We start from the raw sequence: 16,383 nt of genomic DNA on the forward strand, positions 1-16,383 counted from the left end.
TAAGCATGTCCATGCTGTCATGCGACAGTCACCACCCCCTGTTCACAAACGTTTTTCATTTCCGTGAAATGAAACTGTACCCGTGAGGCACTAACTTCCCGGCCAGCCCCAGGAGCCACCCTAGAAGCTACTCTCAGAGTCCCTGAGTCTGGCTCTTGGTTTCGATCCAGTGCAGGCACTGGCGAACGAGTGAATGAGCCTGCTTGCAGACAGCCAGCTCTGCTGGCCACCCAGGTCTCAGGCTGGCCCTTGACCTCCCGAAAAGGTAGAGCCAGAAGCCCATCTGCACGCATCCCATCTGCCAGCGGTCAACTTGTTAACACTTGCTCTGTGAAGTACCTGAGCGGGGCCAGCTCCCTCCCCGGTCACCACCCAGGGCAGGGGCAATGCCAAGCAACACCCCACACAGGGCCAGGGCCGCCTCGCAGAAGCTGGAGCACACTTACTGAGGCAGAGAAGCAAGTGCATGCCCGTTCGCTTGTCTGGCCTTTGGACATGATTCTGAGGACTTCCCTCTTTCACAGAGGCCATTCTTTCATTAACTTCTCATCACACAGCTTTTGCCTTAGTATGTTCTCGTTATTAAGTTTCACAAACGGATAAAGCTAGAAGTCCCAGCCTGGGCAACACAGACAGACCCCGTCTCTACAAAATATTTAAAAATTAGTGGAGCGTGGTGGTGTGTACCTGTGGTCCCGCTACTTGGGAGACCGAGGTGGGAGGATCGCTTGAGCCTGGGAGGTCGAGGCTGCAGTGAGCCATGACTGCGCCAGCCTGAGAAACAGAACAAGACCCTGTTTCAAAAATTAAAAAAATTAAAAAAAAAAAAAGAAAGCTAAAAGTCTGTTTACACTACCCACTCATCTGAATCCCCTTCTAAGAAGTAACCCTATCCTTTTCAAGCCTGTGCTTTCACATAAACACACAGGTATCTGCAAATACCATTGTTTTATTATTTTGTATACACATGGTATCAAACCCACACTTGCAAGGCTTGCTGTGTCTCTGAGATCTTTCCCTTAACTGTATACAATGTAGCCACCAAGTGGAGAAGCACAGACAGTCCTCATGCACCTCAGCGCTTACGCCTTAACACTTGCTACTTAGCTGCCTGTGCTTCGGGGCTTGGAGGTCAGCCTGGGAGCTCCACTCCTCTAACCCGCCACTTCCTGCTGATCTTTAGATGATGTCTTCTGTTGTTGGGTTTTTTTAAATTTCGGAGTAGTCATCCTATCCATCTCCTTGAGATATAACGACTGAGAAGAAGTGGTGGCTCATAGGGCAGATGATGTTTCTGCTTTAATACACGCACCAGGCTGCCTTTCAAAGAGGCTGGACCACCTGCCCTCCCATGGATGGCTCGTGCCCAGAGTCACAGAGCTCCAGGTGGGAGGCTGAGTGAGACACAGCCATGCTGCCTCGCCCTCACTCCACAGGCACACGGCGATCGCGTCTGCAGGTTCTTCTGTGGCCACTTGACAGAGCTCAAGAACAAGGAGGAACAGGGCAGGGAAGGGAGAGGAGCCCACCTCCTCCTCGAAGCCCACGCATGCTTCTCAGCACAGAGCATGGGGGCAGGATCTGCATGACCTCGGCAAGGCTTAGGTGGTGCAGGCTTGCTCCCATGCTTTCTTGGGGTTCGCTCAAGACTGGCTGTGTCGTGCAGCCAGCTCGGTGCCCACCGCTGTACGGGAGGCTCCTGAGGAGGGCCCTTGCTTGCAGGAACCCCACCCCGGCAGCCCCAGGAAAGGGCCCGACTGTACTGCAGAGCCTGAGGACACTGGGGCTGCTTCAGCATGCAGCTGTCAGAACCGCACGGAGGTGACTGAGGGGCACAGGCATTTTTCTCATGGCCTTGGAAAAGCCTCCGTGTTAGACTCATTAAACATCTACCCAGGGCATTGGACAAGGCTTTAGACAATGACTCAGACACCATCCTTGCTCTCACAGGGACTGCAGTGTGGTAAGAGAAACAGGTGAGACACGATGAGCAGCAGCTCGGAGTACCTCCCTGGACCCGACTCACGGCGGGCTCAGGGTCCCACCTCCATCTCCCTTTCCACCTCTATCTCCCTGTCTACTCGGAGCGGTGCTGACCATAAGCACCATCAACCTCCCCACTGGGGACAGGAGCTGTGTCTGCCTCAGCCACCACTGCATCCCAGGGCACTGAGCTGATGCCTGGGCAGGGGTCTCAGGAACGTGGGTCATGGGAGGAGGGAGGAGGCAGGCCAGGGGCTCCCACATAGGTCTTGCAAGCACAAACATTTTACTTCTGACATTTTTTTATGCTGTTTTGATGGACTGTCATTTTGATAGGGCCTAAAGGTTCCTATGTTTAGGCAGCAACCCCTCCAGCTGGCTCCCAGCCTAGCAGGCTGGCCTTGGCCCTGAGCACGCAGCCCCTGCCCTGCATCTGCTGCTGACCAACTGCATGACCCGACCCTGTCAGGTGACACCTGGCAGGAGTGTGGCAGCACAGTCCTGGAAAGATACCACGTTCTCATCACCCTCAGCCTCTTTCTGGTGCCAGGTGACAAAGCCTTGGTCATGCCTACTTTCACAAAGGAAAGCTGCTTGGGTGCTGTGGTTGATGGCCTACGGGCCCACCTGCCACCGTACTAGTCAACAGCCCAGAAAATGTGGGCTGGGCACGGTGGCTCATACCCGTAATCCCAGCACTTTGGGAGGCCAAGATGGACAGATCGCTTGAGGCCAGGGGTTTGAGACCAGCCTGGGCAACATGGTGAAACTCTATCTATACTAAAAATACAAAAATTAGCTGGGTACAGTGGCTCATCCCTGTATTTCCAGCACTTTGGGAAGCCAAGGCGGACAGATCACATGAGGCCAGGAGTTTGAGACCAGTCTGAGCAACATGGTAAAACCCAGTCTCTACTAAAAGTACAAAAATTAGCCAGGTGTGGTGGCACATGCCTGCAGTCCCAGCTACTCCAGACAGCTAGCTGAGACACGAGAATCGCTTGAACCCAGGAGGTGAAAGTTGCAGTGAGCCCAGATCATGCCACTGCACTCCAGCCTGGGCAACACAGTGAGACTCTGTCTCAAAAAAAAAAAAAAAAAAAAAAAAAAAGAGAGAGAGAGAGAGGAAATGTGTATGCTGCTTCATGCCCTCCTTCTGGTTCTAAGTACTCCCTAAACCACAGATTCACACAAGGCGGCTCTATTCCAGGGAAATGCAAAAACAAAGCAGCAGTCCCACAGATGGAGAGCCACACGGCATGAGATATACTACAAGATCTAGGAGGACCTTCAGCAAAGAAAGCTGCTTAACCCAGTGGTGCACATAGCTTTTGTTCAGAAATATGTTTTAGTAGGTGCATATTTAGAGAAGCTCAGGTAACTCTCAACATATTCCGAACACGTTGAGTGAATTCAACTGCTTAGTTTTATGGATATGAGAACTAAGTCCCCAGACATTCTGTCTCTTAGCATAATTGCAGTTTTGCAACCCTCACGGCTTAGAACACTTTCACCACCCCAGAAAGCAACACCATACTCAACGGCAGTCACTTCCCACCATTCCAGGGAGAGAAAAATTTACACAACCATTTATAATGGCAAAGAATATAACATACTTTAGATTCACAGCAACCACAATAAAAAATTTGACGGGACTTTCTAGCAGAAATTGATGAGTTGTTTATATTTTTATCTACTTGGAAATGCAATAGATCCAGAATAGCTACAACAATTGTGAAGAACGACAAGTTTGGAGGAATTATTTAATCAGATTTCAAGCCTTACCCCTTAACTATAGTTAAAATGACCAAGAGTTCCTGGCCTAAAGGCAACACAGAAGAGATTCCAGAAATAGATCCACACACATATACAGGCTGAGTACCCCAATCTGAAAACCCCAAATCCAAAATGCTCCAAAATCTGAAACTTTATGAGCACCAACACAATGCTCAAAGGAAATGCTCATTGGAACATTTTGGGTGTCAGGTTTTTATATCTGCAATGCTCAACTGATAAGCATAATGGAAATGTTCCAAAATCCAAATAAATGAATATATGAAAACTCGAAACACTTCTAGTCCTAATCATTTTGAATAAGGGATATTCAATCCGTACAATCAAATGATTTTCCCCAAAGTCAAAAGGTAAATCAGGAGGGGAAAGAAAAGTATTTAACAGACCCTTACCTCACACCATACATAAAAATTAATTCAAGATGGATCACAGACTAAATACGCAAGTGAAAACTATAATTCTAAAATATAAAGAGGAGAATACCTAGGGATCATAAAGATGATCCCTAGGTAGGCAAAAATTTCCTAGAGAGAATACACTGTGTAACTGCTGTTTTTAAAAATCTATAAATTGGACTCCAACAAAACTAAAAAGTTCTGCTCATTAAAAGAAAGACACCATTAGGAAAGTGAGATGACAAGCTTTGGACTAGAAGAAAATATTCCCAGTACAGCTAGTGCTCGACTTACGACCACAATTGGGACCGGCAGACCGGTCGTGACACAATTTGGTTGTAAGTTGAGTAGGCTATATGTACAGTTGAAATGGTGCACGCGGAGATGGTAGTGCTGCCGGAAGCTGGTCCGCACTGTCGTACGCCCAGCTGGGCAATGTTTGCGCTGCCAGACGCGGAGCAGACGTGGCTAGCGATTGTGGTCGTAAAGTCGAATGGTTGTAAGTTGCATAGGTCATAAGTCGATCAATACCTGTATAAACATACATGATGGTAGTTTTTAGGTGCCAACATGTCTAGATGAAAGAATAATCCAGAGAACTGGTAACGTGTGGCTCCTGGGTGTGTCTGTGTGGCTGCTTCCAGCAGGGACTGTGTGTCAGCCAGGGACCAGGTAGGGATCTGCCCGCAGTGTGAGCAGTGCCATCAAAACTGCTGAGGGCCCAGATAGGAAAAAAAAAAAAAAAAAAGAGAGAGAAAGAGTGATTTCCTCTCTCCCTGCTGGGGCTGGGACATTGTCTTCCTCCTGCCTTGGACATCAGAACTCCAGGCCCCCTGGCCTTTGGGATCCAGGAGTTAACAGCAGCCCCGTAAGTTCCAGGTCTTTGGCTTCCCTGGTTATAAGGCTTTCAGACTTGGCCTGAGCCCCACTACTGACACTCCAGGGTCTCCAGCCTGTAGATGGCCTGCTGTGGGACATCTTGGCCTCTACAATAAAAAGAGCCAATTCCCCTAATAAATCCCCTCTCATATCTATAGATACACGTACAGTCATACGTGGCTTAACGCTGGGGATATGGCCTGAGAAATTCACTTAGGCGACTTCACTGCAGTGTGAACGTCATAGACCATATTTATATACACACAGGAGGTACAGTTTACCACACACCTGGGCCGCTAACGTGTACAGCATGTAACTGCTGAACACTGCAGACAACTGTAACATCATGGTAAGCATGTGTGCATCTAAATACTCCTAAGCCGGGTCCAATGACTCACACCTGGAATCCCAGCACTTTGAGGGTCTGAGGCAGGCAGACCACTTGAGGTCAGGAGTTCGAGACTAGCCTGATCAATATGGTAAAATCCTGTCTCTACTAAAAATACAAAAAATTAGCCAGGTATGGTGGCAGGTGTTTGTAATCCCAGCTACTCAGGAGGCTGAGGCAGAAGAATTGCTTGAACCCAGGAGGCAGAGGCTGCAGTGAGCCGAGATCATGCCGTTGCACTCCAGCCTTGGTGACAGAGCAAGACTGCATCTCAAAATAAAAAATAGAAAAATCTAAACTAAGAAAGCGTAATGCATTGCTCTACAACATCTATGTCAGCTATGACAGCACTGGTGATGGGAATTTTCCAGCTCCCTTATCATCTTTTGGGACCACTGTGGTGTACGTGTTCTGTCACTGGTCAAATGTTGTCACATGGTACAAGACCGTCCCTCTATCCTATTGGTTCTGTCACGCCGGAGGACCCTGACAAATGCAACTTGCATCTAGAATATAATAAAAACTCTCACAAATCAATAACAAGACAAGAAACTCAGTAAAACAGGCAAAAGACTCCAACACTTCGCTAGAAATAATATATCGCTTAATCGATGAAAGTAACATATATACACGTGAAAAGATGCTCAGCTCATCAGTAACCAGAGAAATGAAAATTAAAACCACGAAAGAAAAAAAAAAAGAAAATTAAAACCACGATGAGAAGCCACTGTCCACCCACCAAAACGCAAAAATAAAAACGCCTGACCACACCGAGCGCTGGTGGGGGTGGGCAGCCTCGGGAACACCCAGCAGAGCTGATGGAAGGAAAACGGGATGGGCACATGGGAACAGCATTTATGTGGCGGGTTCACATGCAGCTAAACATACACCTGCCCTTCAACCCAGCAGTTCTACTCCCAGGTATTTACCTAAGGGAGATGAAAACACCTCCACAAAAAGAACTTCAACAAGAACGTCCATAGCAGCCTTGTTCATAACGGCCACAGCCTGGACTGCCCATGTGTTTACAGGAAGATGAAAAACAGGCGATGAAGTCGGCAATAACAGTAAGCTGTGAAGACACACAATGGCGCAGGTGGGTGTCGCCAATTCTGCTGAGTAGAAGCAGTCTGGATTCAGGCTCTGTCACTACATGGACCCGGAAACTAATCTGTGACACGCACAAGAACGCAGTGACTTTGGGGTCTGGGGACGACTAGAAGAGGGTGTGAGGCAACTTTCTAGGGTGACCAGTGTACACATTTGTCACAACTCTTTGAGTTGTACATTCATGACGTATTTCACTATCCTGAAATTGTATCTCAATACAAAATCTTTTTCTCTTTTTTTGCTTTGTTTGCAGTCCGTAGGTTTGACTCTGAAAACCTGTTTTTGGGAAAACCAAATACAGCTGAAACATTCTGGAAAACAGTCAGATGGCGCTGACTGAGAATTTAAGAGTTATCAGTTTAAACGCTGTGTCTGTCCTCGCAGACCACTTACGCAGGTCACCGAAGGGTGAAATGTGATACCTGTTAACTCTCCTCGGGCACTTCTCTGGCTTGATATCCAATTCATAATGATAGATGTCAATTTTGGGGATGTCCATTTCGAAGAAATTGGCCTGTAATTTGATTGTTCTCCCGGAGGTCCCAAAGTCGGGTCTAGGTGGAGGCTTGAAGGCATATCCTTGGATGGGGGGTGGCGGCGGCGCAGGAGGCGCAAGTGCTGGAATGGCAGAGAGAACAGCCGTTATGGGGAGCGCGGTTGCTCGAGGCCCTCCCACCCCTCGGCCCCAGCCACCACACGCCCCCTCTGCTGTTTCCATTCATGTCCAGGCCAATATGGCATTCCACAGAGGCGGTGTCTCAACTTTAAGCCAATAATTGACTTAAAATGTATCATAACAACTCAAACTTGCTACATCCATTTCTGTTCTTTCTGCCTGTCAGACACTGGGCACGTAGCCTGAATTAGCAGCAAGGGAGACAAGGCAGAGAGCCCAAAAGTGTCAAGGTGGTGCCCCTCCCTCGCTGCTGTTTATTCGTTTACTCGGGAAATGATTTTCATTACACATAAGCGGTAGAAAATTCATCCCAACTCAAGTTCTCAGTGGCTCCATGCTAGTAAAGTTCAAAACGCATGTTTAGAAAAATAAGTATTTTCCAATAATAGAATACTTCCAATTTTCACTCAAATGTCTGCTAAAAAACAAAAAACAAAAACCCTTCTCCGTTTAAAACAAATCCCCTGTACTTCAATCCCTATTGACATTCACCAGAAAGAGAAAGTACTCTACCACAAATAATCGGAGCTGTCCTTACTGTATTTCGGACCTACAAACACCCAGAGACTCCTTGAATTACTTGCTTTTTATTTTGTTTCCTATGAGAAAACTAACATGTTTTAAAGGTTATTAAGCTCGCTGAGTTACACCATTTGGAAATGATCACGGCAGCTTGGTCTTCCACCAAGCTGTCCTGACTTCATGGATGACACATCTACAGGCGTCCACAACACTCCATCCCGTCAGTGGCACACAGCACGTGCCCCAGTGTGCTGGGCGCCATGCCCTAGGCCAAGGCTACAAAAATGAACCCAGTCAGGCCAGGCACGGTGGCTCACACCTGTAATCCCAGCACTTTGGGAGGCCAAGGCGGGTAGATCACCTGAGGTCAGGAGTTCGAGACTAGCCTGGCCAACATGGTGAAACCCCATCTCTACTAAAAATACAAAAATTAGCCAGGCGTGGTGGCATGCACCTGTAGTCTCAGCTACTCAGGAGGCTGAGGCAGGAGAATCACTTGAACCTGGGAGGCAGAGGTTGCAGTGAGCCAAGATTGTGCCACTGCACTCTAGCCTGGGTGACAGCAAGAGACTCCACATCAAAAAAAAAAAAAAAAAAAAAAAAAAAAGCAAGTCCTGAAGCAGTTCCCATGACATGCAGACGGTTTCCACTTGTCAGTCATCCACAGGATGGCGTCTGATGGCTTTCCATAAGCTCAGCAGGTCACTGAGATCCTTCTCAGCATGGACCCTGACAGTGACCAGGAGTGGACACTGCAGTCCAGGTAGGTCAGCGGAGCCGGCCACTCCCTTGAGGGCCGACTGAGCCTCTCCGTACACCAACACTGGAGCAGAACGAAGTGCTCACCAACATGTGGCCCTGTTCTCAGGCGGCTCCAACCACCCAGTGAGACAGCTCCCAGAAAATTCCAGGACAGAGCCAGGAATCCAGCCCCATGGCCAATCTCGATTCCAGGGTAGGGCGTGTTCCCCTCAGGGAGGAGAGTCACTGTCCTTTGGTGACTCCCAGCTTACAAGGTGCTCATGCAATTACTTAACCGAGCCTCACAATCACAGCACAAAGGGGCACACTGCTGGCTGCGAGGTTTGGGGCTGGAACACAAGTAACTCACAGGTGAAGCAGAGCTGAGAGTCCGGCTCCAAACCAGGCTCCTCCACCCGGGCCCCAAGCAGAGTCCCGGCACAGATGCCGCCCGGGCCCAGGTCTCAGGCTGACCCTCTCTCTCCTAAGGAGACCCCCCGCCCAGAGACCTCCTCCTCTGCAACACCTGCCGTGGGAGACGGGAAACCTACACACAGCCACTGGTACTAACCTCTGTGAATAAAGGCAATGAGAAAATGCAGGGGTAATTCATAAAATCTGCAATTTCCCAAGAGAGTCCTTTCTTGCTTCTAGCTTTTAATTATGAAAATACTGATACTTCACGTGAAGGCATATGGAATATGAAATTACAAGTTAAAGATGTAAAAGTTTTCCAGGCAGAGAGGCCGGGAGGGCCCACCTTCCCGAACCTTCGGGAAGACACCTCCACTGCCGAGGACACCTCTGCAGGCCTGAGCCCTCGGGGTACCTGAAATCGGCTCTGAGCACCCACAGGGAGTCCCACATGTAAGCTGTAGACACAGGCTGGGAGGATCAAAGCTGAAGCGTGTGGGAGGAGGCGGAGCAGAAGTGTGTGGACGTGCACAGGGAGGAGGCGACGACATGAAGGGCACTGGCTGCCCTCCCCCGCCCGCAGCTGTGAGCCCCTGGCCCTGGAAGGTGAATAATGCACCAAGATGGGGACCAAATGTACAAGAGGCCACAAGACATGGATGGGCCACACACGCACTCATCCCATTTGACACGGATGGTTCTAAAGGGAATTCTAATTCCACCCAGTGACACATTCTCCAAGTGCTCTCTGTTGAAGAAATGGAAGCCTGTGAGGAGGAGGCATCCAGGATGCCTTCGCCGAGAACATGCCACCGCACTGGCCTTCACAGAACGGGTCCTGGTTCCCGCTGCCTGTCCAGTCCAACAGCTGAGTCTGAAATCCCTGCTCTGCATCCAAGACCCAAACTTACCTCCCCACGACCACCAGGTCCGCTGGCGGCACCCTCCTCCATCTCCTCCAGCCTCCAAGAATGCTCCAAGGAGCCATCGAGGTTCCACCTCTCCGTGGACGCTCTCCCCAGACGCCCCATGGGCACCTCCTCCTGAGGCCACAGGTGGCACGCCCTGCCACATGTCCCACCCAGCAACTAACGAGTCTTAATAAGTGGGTTTCCAGTTGTTTCCATAAGTGTTAGTCTTGTCTCTGCACTGAAGGTTGAAACCCTTGGGAACAGAAAGGCAAATCCTCTTTCATTCAGGAATCCCAGGATCCTAGCGCAGGGCACCTCAGCCACACTGCAGGCTCGATTTCAACACAATAAAATAGATCATGCCAATGCTTAGGTGTCCCAGTGCATATAAAAGTTCCATTTGCACTATACTGCAGTCTAGTAAGTGTAATAGCATTGTGTGTAAATAATGGAACAGAGGGAGGCAGAGAGGGATGGGGGGGCAGAGGGGCAGAGAGGGAGAGAGGGAGAGAGGGCGAGAGGGAGGGACAGAAGGAGGGAGGGAGGGACAGAAGGAGGGAGCGAGGGAGGGAGGGAGGGAGGGAAGGAAGGAAGGAAGGAAGGAAGGAAGGAAGGAAGGAAGGAAGGAAGGAAGGAAGGGCGGGCAGACGGACGGACATACTATCTGTGCAAGGCAATAAAGCAAGGTGTGCCTGTGGTTGGAAGGGACCTCAGCTGCTGCTGGGAGGGGCAATGGCTCCCCGGGACCCAGGGCTGGCAGGCCCGCTGCACTTAAGGCCATACCCATTCCTTGGAAAGTGAGTTCCGAGGGCAGGGCCTGGAACCCAGCGTAGCGTCACACACAGCCGTGCTGTGTTTGCTGAATCGAGATCACTCAGCGTGTTTATTTAAGATTCCAGTTTTAGAGCCGCATCTCACACAGCAAAAGGGAAACGTAGTGAATGAGTAATCGGCTTCCTGTGTGAGCAACTGGGTCACGGGGAACACAAAGTTTCAGTATGCACAGCGGACGTCAGCAGAGGTGGGCAGCAAGCCAGCAGGCGGCCCCCCGAGAAACCCCTTTAGGCGCTGGCTCCTCCCCGACTTTCCAGGGAGTGATTTGGGGCAGACTCCTGCCACCTGCCCCGAGGGCCATCTAAGTGAGGGACAGGGGCTGGGGAAAGTTGCTGCATGAGGAGGAAAGTGAGGGCCTGCCGGGATCCCCCGCGGACACGTACCCTGGAGTAGGGACAGCAGCAGCAGCAATTCAGAGTCACTAAATAAATGAATGGCCCAGCTCTTCCATGAAGTCGATTTGGCTACCGGTGAGTGAACCACAGGCCCAGGCTGGCATCCACAGGCTGCACAGCTGTGGCCTGAGCTTGGGTGGCAGCCTCGCTGTGAGGCTGGCACAGGGGCCCATGGCTGTCCCCTAGGAACCGGCCCAGGGCTCAGCACCAATGTCTCGGGATGCAAACGGTTAAAGATCTGTCACCCAAATGTCACGCAAAGCTGTTTCCGAAGCCATGCTTCTCCATGGTCCTCCTAGAACTCTGCATTCGTGACACTGGGCATCAGCCAGCAAGCGTGCAGGCTAAAGAACACGAGAAAGGTAGCTCAGGGCTGCTAAGAACTTCTGTGCCACACCCTGCGCAAAGCCGGGTGCAGACCTGGACTCTGTGATGCCAGAACAGGGGTGCCCTGGCCAGGCAGTGGCCGAGCAGCCACTGAGATCTGTGCCATTAGCACGAGCCATGGAACGGGACAGGTGACGGCCCAGTGAGCACAGCCCGGAGAGGAGAGGCTATCAAGCTGTATTCTCCTGCTAAAATCAGGACACGGGGGTGACAGCTCACCTGCCGTCTACACAGGCAAGCCTCCCTGGTGGCCACCCAAGCTGACACTAAACACAGTCACGGCAGTGTTTTTGGTAAAATGGACGGAGGCAGTCTCAAATGCATACTGAGAATGCAGACGGAACATCTGCTCCTGTCAGCCAGAGCGCAGACAACTGTGCGCTGTCTGCCGCGCCAGCCCAGGGCCACCAACAAGCCCACGGTGAGCCAGAGTCAAAGCCTCACCCAGCCGGCATTCACAGAGACACGTCCGGCCCAGGCACCACAGCTGCACAGGGACAGCCGCAGCTGGGTCCCCAGCTGATGCGTTCCACCGCCCCCAATCTGACTCGCAAACTGGGGCAAACTGACCTCAACAGGGGCGCTGGAGCCCCCCCCAGGTCTGTGAGGACACACCGAAAGTCAAATGTGACGAGACCGGAGGCAGGGGGAAATGGAGTTCTCATGCTTTGGGGGTCCCAGGTCCCTGGCGCAGAACCCGCCGAAACACAGACGCAGAGGAAATGGAGGCACAGGCAGGGGTCCCAGGTCCCTAGCCCCAGAACCCGCCTGAACACAAATGCTGAAGAAGCAGAGGCACAGACGGGGGTCCCAGGCCCCTGGTCACAGAACTTGCGTGAACATGGATGCGGAGGAGGCGGAGGCACAGACATGCCCCATGTGGAAGGGAGTCAGCAGATCCCACCCGGCCAGCGGCCGGTCACCCCCCTCCACAGGGGAGGCTGCTTCTGCCACCAGCCAGAGCTCTGCAGCAGGAGAGAAGGGTGCACCCTCCAGCCCTGAGCAGGAGCTGCTGCATCAGTGCTTCTCAGAACCAGGGGCATAGGCCCAGGAGCCAGCTGATGCCATCCAGGGGTCTCAATGTGGCAGTGGGCAGCTGGTGCACCCAGCTCAGAGAATACGTCCCGGGGAACGCTGACCATCGGCAGGAGCCCTGGGACCTTTTCGCCCCAGGGACGGACCCTGCCATAGCCCTAGGACCTCATGGGTCCCAGCTTAGGAAACAACGCCTGCCCCTCCTCCTGTAGGCATAGGGACACAGGATGTAGCCGTCCAATGCTGCGCTCTGCTTGCATCCACTCCCTGAGAAGGAAGTTTTGCCTCCACTCGGGCCCACGGGAGTGAAGGAGGGAAGGAAATTCTGGGTGCAGCCCCGGGTGGGTGCAGTCTCAGGTAGGGGCAGCCCTGGGTGGTGGCAGCCCCGGGTGGGGGCAGCCTCGGGTGGAGGCAGCCCTGGGTGGGAGCAGCCCCTGGTGGGTGTAGTCTTGGGTGGGGGCAGCTCCGGGTGGGGGCAGCCCAGGGTGGGGGCAGCCAGGCTGTCCTGGGTGACACATTTGCACTTCTGTTGAACACTTCTGTGTTCTGGGGGCGAGGTTCCTGGAAGGCTCTCCTTTCTGTTCTCCCTGAGTAGAAAGTCTTGGAGCATTTCCAACCTGTCTCAGCCTGGTTCTTGGCAGCATGAGAAGAAGGGGCCATGGGAGGCAACATGAGCAGGAGCAGTCAGCCCAAAGGCAGGGGCTGTGGAGGTGCTGGGCGAGGACAGCAGGGAGAACTTCCCTGGAGAGACTGGAGCGCTGCCGCTGAGGCCGACACAGGCAGCCCACGTCCCCAGATCAGACTGACAAGTCACCCCTAAACCACTCATTCCCTTCTTTGGTTTAATGAGTAATAGCCCGAAAATATTTTAACCTTATTTTAGTGAGCAATACAGTGTGCACAGGAAGAGGAGGACAAACCCGTACAGTCTAGGACTGATTACAAAACAAACATCCGACTAAACTGCCGATGACTCACGACCAACACGGAATTTCCTCCACAGGGTTTTTTTTAAATAAATGCTTGTGGCTCAACCTGAAACTGCAACCACCATTATCTCTTTGAGAAATGGTCCTCAAAGCCTTCCCTGTGACCTTTACGAAGCAAACCTTCCCCCTTAAATTTTGAATAAATTTTTCCTTACAAGTCAAAAACATCCCCTTTGATCCACCATCTGTCTTTATTCAACAGTATTAGAAATGCTGTAATAAGGCCGGGCACGGTGGCTCATGCCTGTAATCCCCACACTTTGGGAGGCCAAGGCGGATGGATCACCTGAAGTCAGGAGTTCATGACCAGCCTGACCAACATGGTGAAACCCAGTCTCTACTAAAATACAAAAATTAGCCGGGTGTGGTGATGGCACAAGCCTGTAGTCACAGCTACTTGAGAGGCTGAGGCACGAGAATCACTTTAACCGGGGAGGCGGAGATTGCAGCAAGCTGAGATCGCGCCACTGTTCTCCTGCCTGGGCAACAAGAGCAAAACTCCATCTCAGAAAAAAGGAAAAAGATAAACGAAATACTATAATAAATACAAGCAGGAATTAAAGGAATACTGGTAAAACGTAAGTTACCTCCTACAGAAACGTTCCTCAATCAAGGCAGCTGATGAGAGACCACAGCATCTCCACCACTGGCCCCACCAGGACAGACCCCCACTGCACACTGGGGAAGCACTGCTGGAAGCCCGACACGCTCAGTGCAGATGTGAAGAACGCCTTACGCATATATTTCTCTGACTCTTCTCTGCAGCCCTTTCTGCTTTCAACTCTAGATTTTTTTTGTGATTCTGACTCTGTATCTGCCTCTCCCGCTAGAAAGTAGGCATTGCAATATAGCAAGGACTGTGTCTGTTTTTGTGCAACTGTTCACTGAATGAATACACAGATGAATAAAAGAGTATCTTGCTGTTACACTGATTCTTAGTAAAAATGCCATCTGGGTTTAGGACTCAATGCCAAGTGTTTTTAGGACAAAATCATGAGGCATCCATAGGAAGATGATTACTCTACCTTTTACAAATAGTCTTTACTGTATGGTTATTTTATATTTTATCCTTTTTAGTAGAGACAGGGGTCTTGCTATGTCACCCAGGCTGGTCTCCAACTCCTGGCTTCAAGCGATCCTCCCACCTTGGCCTCCCAAAGTGCTAGATTCCAGGCTTGAGCCATGGCACCCGGCCTGTTTCAACTAAGGAAGCCAGCGTTTATCAGGCGTCGACATGATTCCAGCGTGAGACTTCCAGCATATTTCTGTCTCTTCTCAGTCCCACGCTGACTTGTCTTCATTGCTCAGATGAGGAGCCAGGAGCTCCATGGGGTGAGGTGACAGCCAGGGCACCTGGGTAGCAGACCGCAGGGCTAGGACTACAATTTCCAGCTTACACTTCCACCAACATCAGCCATCAAATCAGCCACTGCCCTGACAAGGGTCCATGTGACATCTCTTATTCTTCAGAAAGAATCTTGTCCTCCAAACTGAATCCTCTTTTCAGCCAAAACATACAAGAATCTGACCTACCTATCACATGTATGCTCCCTGAAAATACATACATCTATTACGTATCAATAAAAATAGACATAAACTTTCTTGTTTTTGAAGACAGAGTCTTGCTCTGTCTCACAGGCTGGAGTGCAGTGGTGTCATCTCAGCTCACTGCAACCTCCACCTCCTGGGTTCAAGCGATTCTCCTGCCTCAGCCTCCCAAGTAGCTGGGATTATAGGTATGCATCACCATACCCAGCTAATTTTTCTAATTTTAGTAGAGACAGAGTTTGGCCATGCTGGCCAGGCTGGTCTCAAACTCCTGACCTCAAGTGATCCGCCCACCCCAGCCTCCCAAAGTGCTGGGATTACAGGTATGAGCCACCACGCCCAGCCAACGTACACTGATCTGCCACCCTGCTGCCCCTCATCTGTGCTAAGCAGCTAGGAAACTTAAAAAATAAATAAAAAACCTCTGTGCTCTTTTACAGTAACTCACCCTAGATACCTGGTACATTTCTCAACACTAACATAAGATGTTTACTTCCCTTCTTAACATGTGTATTCACATTTTAAGTTGCCATAACTGAAGAAGCAATGGCCATCGCCATTGCAGCAGGTACAGGACAGACACCTTAACACGAATCACCTCCTCACTCCTTACCATGGACAAGGCACGCAGGATCCCATCCTACACATGTGGTTCCAGGTGTCTGCAAGTTAACTGACAGGCAGAGCTGGGACTCACACACAGCACTCATGGCTACCAGGGCCACGCGGCCTTGATCCCTTTCTATAACACCTACGCTTAAATCAAATCAAAGGAGCCGGAGGAACTAAGTGCCTGACCATCCGTCCTCACCAGGTTCACTCGGTTCCATCTGTGAGCACAGGAACACCTGGTCACCAGTGATGTCTGCCCGAGCCAAGCCCGTGCTAAGGCTTTCCTAAGCTCCACCGCACTGCGCGATGCCGCTCGCCCTACACTGCCTGAGCACCTCCTGCCCCGGCTCCCAGGGTGCTTGTCTTCGGAAGGGAACAGGGAGGAAAACTATCACCATCTCCCTGCACACCAGGCGGGCAGGCAAGCCAGTGGCAGCGCTCGGGATGGCCAGAGGCGGCATGCCAGTTAAGGGGACGGGAGAGAACTCAGAACAATTTTCTAAATATTTGAAGGAAAAAATTAAGGTGAGCTCCCTGTCCCATCTTATTACAAAATAAATTTCAAATAGAAACTGTAAATACATAGTATTTTTAAATGAAACAAAAACATCCACAGAAATATTTTAAAATTTAATAATCTTTTATGGTTTTGGGTTGGGAATGCTCTTTCTGAGAACCAAAAAGAGGTTGCAGAGGATGATTTTCAGCTGCATGTGGTGTCTCACACCTGTAATCCCAGCACTTTGGGAGGCTGGGGCAGGTGGATCACT

At 50.8% G+C, this 16,383-nt stretch overlaps 1 protein-coding gene across 1 annotated transcript in view; it reads right to left on the reverse strand.

Annotated features, from left to right (window-relative positions):
- The window catches only part of AGO2 (argonaute RISC catalytic component 2), a 64,630-nt gene extending 57,442 nt beyond the window's left edge, over positions 1-7,188 (reverse strand). Inside the window, exon 1 of the mRNA XM_017501692.2 lies at positions 6,972-7,188. Coding sequence (XP_017357181.1) covers positions 6,972-7,048 — 77 coding nt within the window. The 5' untranslated portion in view covers positions 7,049-7,188. The remainder of the gene's footprint in view (positions 1-6,971) is intronic.
- Between the last annotated feature and the right edge of the window lie 9,195 nt (positions 7,189-16,383).

This window comes from Cebus imitator, unplaced genomic scaffold (assembly GCF_001604975.1).
Source record: "Cebus imitator isolate Cc_AM_T3 unplaced genomic scaffold, Cebus_imitator-1.0 Scaffold284, whole genome shotgun sequence".
Classification (NCBI taxonomy): Eukaryota; Metazoa; Chordata; class Mammalia; order Primates; family Cebidae; genus Cebus; species Cebus imitator.